This window comes from Oncorhynchus nerka, linkage group LG26, assembly GCF_034236695.1.
Source record: "Oncorhynchus nerka isolate Pitt River linkage group LG26, Oner_Uvic_2.0, whole genome shotgun sequence".
Lineage (NCBI taxonomy): Eukaryota > Metazoa > Chordata > Actinopteri > Salmoniformes > Salmonidae > Oncorhynchus > Oncorhynchus nerka.
In genome coordinates, this window is record NC_088421.1 from 56645756 (window position 1) to 56658423 (window position 12668).

The 12668-nt window shown below is 40.5% G+C and overlaps 1 protein-coding gene across 1 annotated transcript in view; it reads right to left on the reverse strand.

Moving 5' to 3' along the window:
* Window positions 1-11006, reverse strand: part of LOC135564930 (intraflagellar transport protein 70A-like) — a 40193-nt gene extending 29187 nt beyond the window's left edge. The window contains exons 1-9 of the mRNA XM_065011011.1: window positions 10853-11006; window positions 10438-10503; window positions 9575-9784; window positions 5625-5681; window positions 3080-3215; window positions 2502-2606; window positions 2241-2369; window positions 967-1016; window positions 481-633 (exon numbers count right to left, since the gene is read on the reverse strand). Coding sequence (XP_064867083.1) covers window positions 481-633; window positions 967-1016; window positions 2241-2369; window positions 2502-2606; window positions 3080-3215; window positions 5625-5681; window positions 9575-9784; window positions 10438-10503; window positions 10853-10906 — 960 coding nt within the window. The 5' untranslated portion in view covers window positions 10907-11006. The remainder of the gene's footprint in view (window positions 1-480; window positions 634-966; window positions 1017-2240; window positions 2370-2501; window positions 2607-3079; window positions 3216-5624; window positions 5682-9574; window positions 9785-10437; window positions 10504-10852) is intronic.
* Window positions 11007-12668: the final 1662 nt, after the last annotated feature.

Below are 12668 nucleotides of genomic sequence, written 5' to 3' on the forward strand. Positions count from 1 at the left end.
ACAGTAGAGTACAGTATAACAGTATAATATATTAGACTACAGTATAATATAGTAGAGTACAGTATAATAGTATAATATATTAGACTACAGTATAATATAATATAATATAATAGTATAATATATTAGTACAGTATAATAGTAGTAATATATTAGAATATAGTAGAGTACAGTATAATAGTATAATAGAGTAGAGATAGTATACTAGTATAATAGAGTATAATATAGTAGAGTACAGTATATAATAATATAATAGAGTAGAGTACAGTATAGTATAGTATAATATATAATATAGTAGAGTACAGTATAGTATAGTATAATATAGTAGAGTACAGTATAATAGTATAATATAGTAGTAGAATAGTATATAATAGTATAATATAGTAGAGTACAGTATAATAGTATAATATAGTAGAATACAGTATAATAGTATAATAGAGTAGAGTACAGTAGAGTATAGTATAATATAGTAGAATACCCTACCTCATATTTGCAGTATAGTAGCAGCAGGTTTCCGAAGGTGACCGGGGGGAAGGGGATCTGCTGCAGGAGGAAGGCCAGTTTCTCAAAACCCTCCGATGGCTTCTTATCCATGTTCATCAGGGCCTGGTTGTGGAGCGTCACTGGGTCCAGCTCCTACAAGACAACAGACATGTGGAAATAACTATTTGTTCTTTAACTAACTAGCCTAGTTAAATACAGGATCAAATAAAAAATAATAAATGATATTTCATTGTCCATTGGTTAGAAGGAGAATGTCTCCACACACACGTCACAACAGCTTTCTGTCTGACAGAGTGCTCCTGGTCCCCTGATCCCCAATCAGTGTGTGAGTGTTGATATAGATGGTCACTAGAGGGCAGCACCCACTGAGCCACAGATAGAGATGTACCTTACAGCACCACTGTCTCCAACCTACATGAGTGGTAAGGGCTGACATATGTACACACACAAGTACACACACAGTACCTCCTCTGATCTGGGAGGCATGTCAGTCAAGGCCTCCTGAGCTGCATCGCCTGGAGACAGACAGACAGAGAGACAGAGTTGAGCTTACTTACAAGCCCTTATGCAGTTTAAGTAAAAAATAGATAAGTTTAAAAAAATTATAATAAAAGTAACAAGAAATTAAAGAGCAGCAGTAAAATAACAATAGCGAGGCTATATAATGTGCGGGGGCACCGGTTAGTCGAGGTAATTGAGGTGATATGTACATGTAGGTAGAGTTAAAGTGACTACGCATAGATTATAAACAGAGAGTACCAGCCTGGTATACTATGAGAACGGACAGTTTTTCAGCTGGTAATTTCTGACAGCCTGGTCACAGTACACCCCCTGGACAGAATGCTAGTCCATCACAGTACACCCCCTGGACAGAATGCTAGTCCATCACAGTACACCCCCTGGATCACAGTACACCCCCTGGACAGAATGCTAGTCTATCACAGTACACCCCCTGGACAGAATGCTAGTCCATCACAGTACACCCCCTGGACAGAATGCTAGTCTATCACAGTACACCCCCTGGACAGAATGCTAGTCCATCACAGTACACCCCCTGGACAGAATGCTAGTCTATCACAGTACACCCCCTGGACCTAGTCCATCACAGTACACCCCCTGGACAGAATGCTAGTCCATCACAGACACCCCCTGGATCACAGTACACCCCCTGGACAGAATGCTAGTCTATCACATTACACCCCTGGACAGAATGCTAGTCTATCACATTACACCCCTGGAGAGAGTACAAGTCTATCACAGTACACCCCCTGGACAGAATGCTAGTCTATCACAGTACACCCCCTGGACAGAATACTAGTCTATCACAGTACACCCCCTGAATAGAATACTAGTCTATCACAGTACACCCCCTGGACAGAATGCTAGTCTATCACAGTACACCCCTGGACAGAATGATAGTCTATCACAGTACACCCCCTGGACAGAATGCTAGTCTATCACAGTACACCCCTGGACAGAATGCTAGTCTATCACAGTACACCCCCTGGACAGAATGCTAGTCTATCACAGTAGACCCCCTGGACAGAATATTAGTCTATCACAGTACACCCCCTGGACAGAATGCTAGTCTATCACATTACACCCCCTGGAGAGAATGCTAGTCTATCACAGTACACCCCCTGGAGAGAATGCTAGTCTATCACAGAGCTTTAGACATCTCCTTAATGCTGAGAGTCAAGGGCGGACACTCTAACCACAAGGCTGCTGAATGTACTCACAGTTTTTGAGCTGGTATTCTATAGCAGCCTTGAGGTTGAAGCCTTCTATGAGGGCGGTCTCATGTAGGATCAGGGTGTTCCCAACACTCCTCACGTCAATGCCCTCTGTCGTCATGCCAACGCTCAGCTCTGGACGACGAGAACACACACACAGCACAGAGAGACACAGGATGGTCAGGGGAAAACATGGATGAGAAGGAGGGTCACTAAGGGAAAACCCCAACAGAGTGATCAGGTATCTAGCTAAACAGGTGTGCCGACCTGGATGTTCCCTGATCCCTCTCTCGATGATCTCTCCGATGAACTTGAGGGCCTGACCATACTGTTTCATACTGTAGTAGCACAGACCTATGTTGTAGGACAGTTCTGAGACAGGAGGGAGGAGAGAGAGGCAGGGAGAAGAGGAGGGAATTAGGGGGAGGGACAGGGACATAGGGAGGGGGAGAGGAGAGAGAGGGAGGGAGAAGGAGAGAATTACGGGGAGAGGAGAGAGGGGGATGGAGAGGAGGAGAGAATTAGGGGGGAGAGGAGAGAGAGGGAGGGAGAGGAGGAGAGAATTAGGGGGGAGAGGAGAGAGAGTGAGGGAGAGGAGGAGAGAATTAGGGGGAGAGGAGAGAGAGGGAGGGAGAGGAGGAGAGAATTAGGGGGAGGAAGAGAGAGAGGGAGGGAGAGGAGGAGAGAATTAGGGGGAGGAAGAGAGAGAGGGAGGGAGAGGAGGAGAGAATTAGGGGGAGGAAGAGAGAGGTTCAGCAAATGCAAGAGACTTTTAGGACAGGCAAAAGGTTAGACGTTTTCCTTGGTGTGTGTGTGAGTGTGAGTGTGTGCGTGCGTGCAGTTACCTGGTTGGTAGCCCAGCACCTGCATGGCAGACATGAACTTCTTGCAAGCCTCCTCGTACTCCCCCTCCTTGTAGAGTAGACAGCCCATGTCCACGTCATAGTCTGGGTCGTCCTGGGGAAGCTGCTCTACCAGTGTCTGACAGGGAGAGGGTTCATAAAGGCCTTATAAGAGGTCATAAAGGGTTATAGGGAGTCATAAGGGCATATTAGTTGAGGAAATTTGTTATAAGAGGTCACAAGGGTATCTAAATGGATCAAAAACACTAACTAAGCAGTTATAAGAGGTTATATTAAGTTCTCCTGACCTCAGGACATACAGTAACTACCAGGTTATATTAGGTTCTCCTGACCTCATGACATACAGTAACTACCAGGTTATATTAGGTTCTCCTGACCTCATGACATACAGTAACTACCAGGTTATATTAGGTTCTCCTGACCTCATGACATACAGTAACTACCAGGTTATATTAGGTTCTCCTGACCTCATGACATACAGTAACTACCAGGTTATATTAGGTTCTCCTGACCTCATGACATACAGTAACTACCAGGTTATATTAGGTTCTCCTGACCTCATGACATACAGTAACTACCAGGTTATATTAGGTTCTCCTGACCTCAGGACATACAGTAACTACCAGGTTATATTAGGTTCTCCTGACCTCATGACATACAGTAACTACCAGGTTATATTAGGTTCTCCTGACCTCATGACATACAGTAACTACCAGGTTATATTAGGTTCTCCTGACCTCATGACATACAGTAACTACCAGGTTATATTAGGTTCTCCTGACCTCATGACATACAGTAACTACCAGGTTATATTAGGTTCTCCTGACCTCATGACATACAGTAACTACCAGGTTATATTAGGTTCTCCTGACCTCATGACATACAGTAACTACCAGGTTATATTAGGTTCTCCTGACCTCATGACATACAGTAACTACCAGGTTATATTGGTTCTCCTGACCTCATGACATACAGTAACTACCAGGTTATATTAGGTTCTCCTGACCTCATGACATACAGTAACTACCAGGTTATATTAGGTTCTCCTGACCTCATGACATACAGTAACTACCAGGTTATATTAGGTTCTCCTGACCTCATGACATACAGTAACTACCAGGTTATATTAGGTTCTCCTGACCTCATGACATACAGTAACTACCAGGTTATATTAGGTTCTCCTGACCTCATGACATACAGTAGGTTATATTACTGACCTCATGACATACAGTAACTACCAGGTTATATTAGGTTCTCCTGACCTCATGACATACAGTAACTACCAGGTTATATTAGGTTCTCTGACCTCATGACATACAGTAACTACCAGGTTATATTAGGTTCTCCTGACCTCAGGACATACAGTAACTACCAGGTTATATTAGGTTCTCCTGACCTCATGACATACAGTAACTACCAGGTTATATTAGGTTCTCTGACCTCATGACATACAGTTCAGGTTATATTAGGTTCTCCTGACCTCATGACATACAGTAACTACCAGGTTATATTAGGTTCTCTGACCTCATGACATACAGTAACTCTAGGTTATATTAGGTTCTCCTGACCTCATGACATACAGTAACTACCAGGTTATATTAGGTTCTCCTGACCTCATGACATACAGTAACTACCAGGTTATATTAGGTTTTCCTGACCTCATGACATACAGTAACTACCAGGTACATGTTTCTGGTCTTTAGTTCTGGTTCTAGTTCTAGTTAAGTTCTGGTTCTAGTTCTGGTTAAGGTATGGTTATAGTTCTGGTCTAGTTCTGGTTAAGTTATGTTCTAGTTCTGGTTAAGTTCTGGTTCTAGTTCTGGGTCTAGTTCCGGTTCTGGTTTAGTTCTGTTCTAGTTCTGGTTCTAGTTACGGTTTAGTTCTGGTTCTAGTTCTGATTTAATGATAGTACTAGTCATGGTTTAGTTATGGTTCTAGTTATGGTTCTGATTTAATAATGGTACTAGTTCTGGTTCTAGTTCTGGTTCTGATTTAGTTCTGGTTCTAGTTCTGGCACGAGTCATGACTCTATTGATGTTCTAGTCATGGCTCTAGTCATAGTTCTAGTCATGGTTCTATTGACGTTCTAGTCATGGTTCTAGTCATGGTTCTAGTTCTGGTTCTAGACATGGTTCTATTGATGTTCTAGTCATGGTTCTAGTTCAGGTTCTAGTCATGGCTCTAGTCATAGGTCTAATTCAGGTTCTAGTCATGCTTCTGGTTCAGGTTCTAATCATGGTTCTATTGATGTTCTAGTCATGGTTCTAGTCAAGGTTCTAGTTCTAGTCATGGTTCTAGTTCAGGTTCAAGTCATGGTTCCAGTCATGGTTCTAGTTCTGGTTCTAGTCATGGTTCAATTGATGTTCTAGTCATGGTTCTAGTTCTGGTTCAGGTTCTAGTCATGGTTCTAGTTCTAGTCATGGTTCTAGTTCAGGTTCTAGTCATGGTTCTGGTTCTAGTCATGGTTCTAGTTCTGGTTCTAGTTATGGCCAAGTCCAGTATATGTCCAATACTAGTCTCTACTAACCTTCGCTCCAGAGTACTCCTCTTCTCCGTATTTGATGGATGCCTGCAGTTTGATCATCTGTGGGAGAGAAGGACAGAACATGGGTCAGAAGAGAGAAATAACTAAGAGAATATGGTTGAAGAACAGAATTATATCTCAGTGTGGTAAGATGACTCTACCGGGTAGTAAACATTATAACTCTACCGGGTAGTAAACATTATAACTCTACCTGGTAGTAAACATTATAACTCTACCTGGTAGTAAACATTATAACTCTACCTGGTAGTAAACATTATAACTCTACCGGGTAGTAAACATTATAACTCTACCTGGTAGTAAACATTATAACTCTACCTGGTAGTAAACATTATAACTCTACCTGGTAGTAAACATTATAACTCTACCGGGTAGTAAACATTATAACTCTACCTGGTAGTAAACATTATAACTCTAACTGGTAGTAAACATTATAACTCTACCTGGTAGTAAACATTATAACTCTACCTGGTAGTAAACATTATAACTCTACCTGGTAGTAACCATTATAACTCTACCTGGTAGTAAACATTATAACTCTACCTGGTAGTAAACATTATAACTCTACCTGGTAGTAAACATTATAACTCTACCTGGTAGTAAACATTATAACTCTACCTGGTAGTAAACATTATAACTCTACCTGGTAGTAACCATTATAACTCTACCTGGTAGTAAACATTATAACTCTACCTGGTAGTAAACATTATAACTCTACCTGGTAGTAAACATTATAACTCTACCTGGTAGTAAACATTATAACTCTACCTGGTAGTAAACATTATAACTCTACCTGGTAGGTCTGGTAGTAAACATTATAACTCTACCTGGTAGTAAACATTATAACTCTACCTGGTAGTAAACATTATAACTCTACCTGGTAGTAAACATTATAACTCTACCTGGTAGTAAACATTATAACTCTACCTGGTAGTAACCATTATAACTCTACCTGGTAGTAAACATTATAACTCTACCTGGTAGTAAACATTATAACTCTACCTGGTAGTAAACATTATAACTCTACCTGGTAGTAAACATTATGACTCTACCTGGTAGTAAACATTATAACTCTACCTGGTAGTAAACATCATAACTCTACCGGGTAGTAAACATTATAACTCTACCTGGTAGTAAACATTATAACTCTACCTGGTAGTAAACATTATAACTCTACCTGGTAGTAAACATTATAACTCTACCTGGTAGTAAACATTATAACTCTACCTGGTAGTAAACATTATAACTCTACCTGGTAGTAAACATTATAACTCTACCTGGTAGTAAACATTATAACTCTACCTGGTAGTAAACATTATAACTCTACCTGGTAGTAAACATTATAACTCTACCTGGTAGTAAACATTATAACTCTACCTGGTAGTAAACATTATAACTCTACCTGGTAGTAAACATTATAACTCTACCTGGTAGTAAACATTATAACTCTACCTGGTAGTAAACATTATAACTCTACCTGGTAGTAAACATTATAACTCTACCTGGTAGTAAACATTATAACTCTACCTGGTAGGTCTGGTAGTAAACATTATAACTCTACCTGGTAGTAAACATTATAACTCTACCTGGTAGTAAACATTATAACTCTACCTGGTAGTAAACATTATAACTCTACCTGGTAGGTCTGGTAGTAAACATTATAACTCTACCTGGTAGTAAACATTATAACTCTACCTGGTAGTAAACATTATAACTCTACCTGGTAGGTCTGGTAGTAAACATTATAACTCTACCTGGTAGTAAACATTATAACTCTACCTGGTAGTAAACATTATAACTCTACCTGGTAGGTCTGGTAGTAAACATTATAACTCTACCTGGTAGTAAACATTATAACTCTACCTGGTAGTAAACATTATAACTCTACCTGGTAGTAAACATTATAACTCTACCTGGTAGTAAACATTATAACTCTACCTGGTAGTAAACAGTATAACTCTACCTGGTAGTAAACATTATAACTCTACCTGGTAGTAAACAGTATAACTCTACCTGGTAGTAAACATTATAACTCTACCTGGTAGTAAACAGTATAACTCTACCTGGTAGTAAACATTATAACTCTACCTTGTAGTAAACAGTATAACTCTACCTGGTAGTAAACATTATAACTCTACCTGGTAGTAAACATTATAACTCTACCTGGTAGTAAACATTATAACTCTACCTGGTAGTAAACATTATAACTCTACCTGGTAGTAAACATTATAACTCTACCTGGTAGTAACCATTATAACTCTACCTGGTAGTAAACATTATAACTCTACCTGGTAGTAAACATTATAACTCTACCTGGTAGGTCTGGTAGTAAACATTATAACTCTACCTGGTAGTAAACATTATAACTCTACCTGGTAGGTCTGGTAGTAAACATTATAACTCTACCTGGTAGTAAACATTATAACTCTACCTGGTAGTAACCATTATAACTCTACCTGGTAGTAAACATTATAACTCTACCTGGTAGTAAACATTATAACTCTACCTGGTAGTAAACATAATAACTCTACCTGGTAGTAACCATTATAACTCTACCTGGTAGGTCTGGTAGTAAACATAATAACTCTACCTGGTAGTAAACATTATAACTCTACCTGGTAGTAAACATTATAACTCTACCTGGTAGTAACCATTATAACTCTACCTGGTAGTAAACATTATAACTCTACCTGGTAGTAAACAGTATAACTCTACCTGGTAGTAAACATTATAACTCTACCTGGTAGTAAACAGTATAACTCTACCTGGTAGTAAACAGTATAACTCTACCTGGTAGTAAACATTATAACTCTGCCTGGTAGTAAACATTATAACTCTACCTGGTAGTAAACATTATAACTCTACCGAGTAGTAAACATTATAACTCTACCTGGTAGTAAACATTATAACTCTACCTGGTAGTAAACATTATAACTCTACCTGGTAGTAAACATTATAACTCTACCTGGTAGTAAACATTATAACTCTACCTGGTAGTAAACATTATAACTCTACCTGGTAGTAAACATTATAACTCTACCTGGTAGTAAACATTATAACTCTACCTGGTAGGTCTGGTAGTAAACATTATAACTCTACCTGGTAGTAAACATTATAACTCTACCTGGTAGTAAACATTATAACTCTGCCTGGTAGTAAACAGTATAACTCTACCTGGTAGTAAACATTATAACTCTACCTGGTAGTAAACATTACCTGGTAGTAAACATTATAACTCTACCTGGTAGTAAACATTATAACTCTACCTGGTAGTAAACATTATAACTCTACCTGGTAGTAAACATTATAACTCTACCTGGTAGTAAACATTATAACTCTACCTGGTAGTAAACATTATAACTCTACCTGGTAGGTCTGGTAGTAAACATTATAACTCTACCTGGTAGTAAACATTATAACTCTACCTGGTAGTAAACATTATAACTCTGCCTGGTAGTAAACATTATAACTCTACCTGGTAGTAAACATTATAACTCTACCGGGTAGTAAACATTATAACTCTACCTGGTAGTAAACATTATAACTCTACCTGGTAGTAAACATTATAACTCTACCTGGTAGTAAACATTATAACTCTACCTGGTAGTAAACATTATAACTCTACCTGGTAGTAAACATTATAACTCTACCTGGTAGTAAACATTATAACTCTACCTGGTAGTAAACATTATAACTCTACCTGGTAGTAAACATTATAACTCTACCTGGTAGTAAACATTATAACTCTACCTGGTAGTAAACATTATAACTCTACCTGGTGGGGCAGGAGAGGTTCCGGATCCTGGTAAATAGGTTCCGGAACAAAACAGTCCAAAACTGAGAGGTTCTGTGTCCTGTTGTGGCAGGATCCGGCTCAAATGAAGCACTGATTCTACTTCCTACCTTGGTATTATAACTTGATGTATGAAGTGTACCTTGGTGTGGCTGGTAGGGTTGTCCAATAGAAAGGTAGCCTTCATGGCCTCGGGGTAGGCACAGGCCCCGTACAGAGACTGGGCGTAATACAGCCTGTACTCCTCCACCTCGGGGTGTAGCTGGGTCAGCTGCTCATAGCACTCTGCTGCGTTGGTGAAGTCCTGCATGTGGTAGTAGCAGTAGCCTAGCAGAGACAGGGCTGCCCGTGACTGGGAGGAGGAGGAGAAGGTAGAGGAGGAGGAGAATGAGAAGATTACGGGATCCATTCAATCCATATCGCCCAAGTTCAGCACTATATGGCGATTGACATTTAAAGGTAATGTTCCCGCATTCCATGAGACTGCAGTCACGGTAAACGCTGCATATATTGTCTATAGGTAATCGAAAATGACCTTTAAAATTTCAAGAATGCTATAGCGATGAACTTTGCCGATACGGATTGAATCGAGCCCTAGATGTATTGTCCAATGAAATAGTCTGAGGGACAGTCTGTTTGTGCTATCATGACAAGCTATCATGACAAGTCACTCATTAGCAAGCTAAACATTGGCTTGCCGGTGACAGCAATGGAGTTGGCAATAGCACAAACTGATCTGGGAGCAGGCTATAGAAGGAGACGACAGACCTGGGACCAGGCTATAGAAGGAGACGACAGACCTGGGACCAGGCTATAGAAGGAGACAACAGACCTGGGACCAGGCTATAGAAGGAGACAATAGACCTGGGACCAGGCTATAGAAGGAGACAATAGACCTGGGACCAGGTTATAGAAGGAGGCAACAGACCTGGGACCAGGCTATAGAAGGAGACAACAGATCTGGGAGCACACACACACACACACACACACACACACACTCACTACCTTCATCTGTTTCTGCAGTTCATTGCTGAGGATGTGGATAGCCTCTCCATACCGCCCATCTTTGATCTATAGGAGAACAGAGTTAGCAGCTCGTTATAAAATAATACATTAGCTATCTAGCTAGCTATGTTGTCACACTTAGTTCGTTAGCTAGCGTTAGGCTATAGCATGAGCCTTGAAATTGAAGGGTCTGTCAGGCTAGCTTAATCAAAGTAAGCTAGCTTGCTATAGCCCCAATTTGTGAAATTCGTATTGTGACGTTAGCTAGCTGGAATTCGCTATATAATCAACATGATAACTTGATAAAATACCACAAGTTAAAATAACCAGTTTCATTATCAGCTAGCTTGCTATCATGGCTAGCGGTAGTATCCATGGTATGTAACGTTAGCTATGCAAGCGACCAACTTCTCACCATTTTGTAGACAGTGGCGGTGTATTCGCCGTCTTTAATCGTTGTCAGTGTCATGATTTTGCCGCTAAATCTACAGTTCTCAAAGGTAAGACTATTTTCACGCGAAAAACGATTTCCGATTTACCTATAATCCCAATTAGTGCACCATGTTTAGCCGTTATTTACTTTTCTACACATTCAACGCACAGGAAGTGTTACTTAGCAACCGTACAGGAAACGGAAACCTCCGACGTTGAATAACTTTAAAACAACCAATGAGGAGCGTCTGTTATGAGGTATTACCATAGAGATTGACAGAGACCTTTAGTGGCCAAAAGGCTGTTTTAGTATGGGCAGCACCATTGAAGGCTTCCACCATTCTTCTGCCATTTTAAAGTAGTCAAGTGGGTGGGGATTCCTATGGGTTGTAAGCACAGCCTATCCATAATATTGACCAGAATTTAAAGTGGCCGATCTAACAATGAAAATAAATGTGTTAAAGGCAGTGGGAGGAGGCAAGATCAGGTAGGACCATTCTAGACAATGAGAGGGCAGATTCGTGTGTGAATAACAGGCACAACTTCGATATAATGTGTTTTTTCTTCTCAAAGTTATCTGGATGTCACATGTCCCTCTTATATCAGTACACTCGTAACAACCTAAGCCTTACGGAACTTATATTCCATCAAATAATCCACACATTAAATATGAGTCCTATATCTATTTCTTTGTGTAGGACACTTTTCCTGCAAAGAACATTTTCCAATTTTCTAATAAATGGAAAACACCAGTTGATGAGATTTAATGCTGCCCACCCCTTCTGTATCATGACAAGGTATGTTGAGAGATATATATATATATATATAATGAAAAGCTCTATAGAAGTTTTAATAAATTATTATTATTATTATTATTAGGTTGTGGTGGACTATCATAATCACTGTAGTTAGTATACAAACTAAAAGTGTGCATACTTCCACCTGGAGGGTGTTGTCTGAACGGGTATAAAGACACGGTTGGTGATTTACTGCCCCCTGGAGGGTGTTGTCTGAACGGGTATAAAGACACGGTTGGTGATTTACTGCCCCCTGGAGGGTGTTGTCTGAACGGGTATAAAGACAAGGTTGGTGATTTACTGCCCCCTGGAGGGTGTTGTCTGAACAGGTATAAAGACACGGTTGGTGATATACTGCCCCCTGGAGGGTGTTGTCTGAACAGGTATAAAGACACGGTTGGTGATATACTGCCCCCTGGAGGGTGTTGTCTGAACAGGTATAAAGACAAGGTTGGTGATTTACTGCCCCCTGGAGGGTGTTGTCTGAACAGGTACAAAGACAAGGTTGGTGATTTACTAACCCCTGGAGGGTGTTGTCTGAACTGGTATAAAGACAAGGTTGGTGATTTACTGCCCCCTGGAGGGTGTTGTCTGAACTGGTATAAAGACAAGGTTGGTGATTTACTGCCCCCTGGAGGGTGTTGTCTGAACAGGTATAAAGACAAGGTTGGTGATTTACTGCCCCCTGGAGGGTGTTGTCTGAACAGGTATAAAGACAAGGTTGGTGATTTACTAACCCCTGGAGGGTGTTGTCTGAACTGGTATAAAGACAAGGTTGGGGATTTACTGCCCCCTGGAGGGTGTTGTCTGAACAGGTATAAAGACAAGGTTGGTGATTTACTGCCCCCTGGAGGGTGTTGTCTGAACAGGTATAAAGACAAGGTTGGTGATTTACTGCCCCCTGGAGGGTGTTGTCTGAACAGGTATAAAGACAAGGTTGGGGATTTACTGCCCCCTGGAGGGTGTCTGTTGTCTCTATCATTCTCTATGGTGTGTACCTGC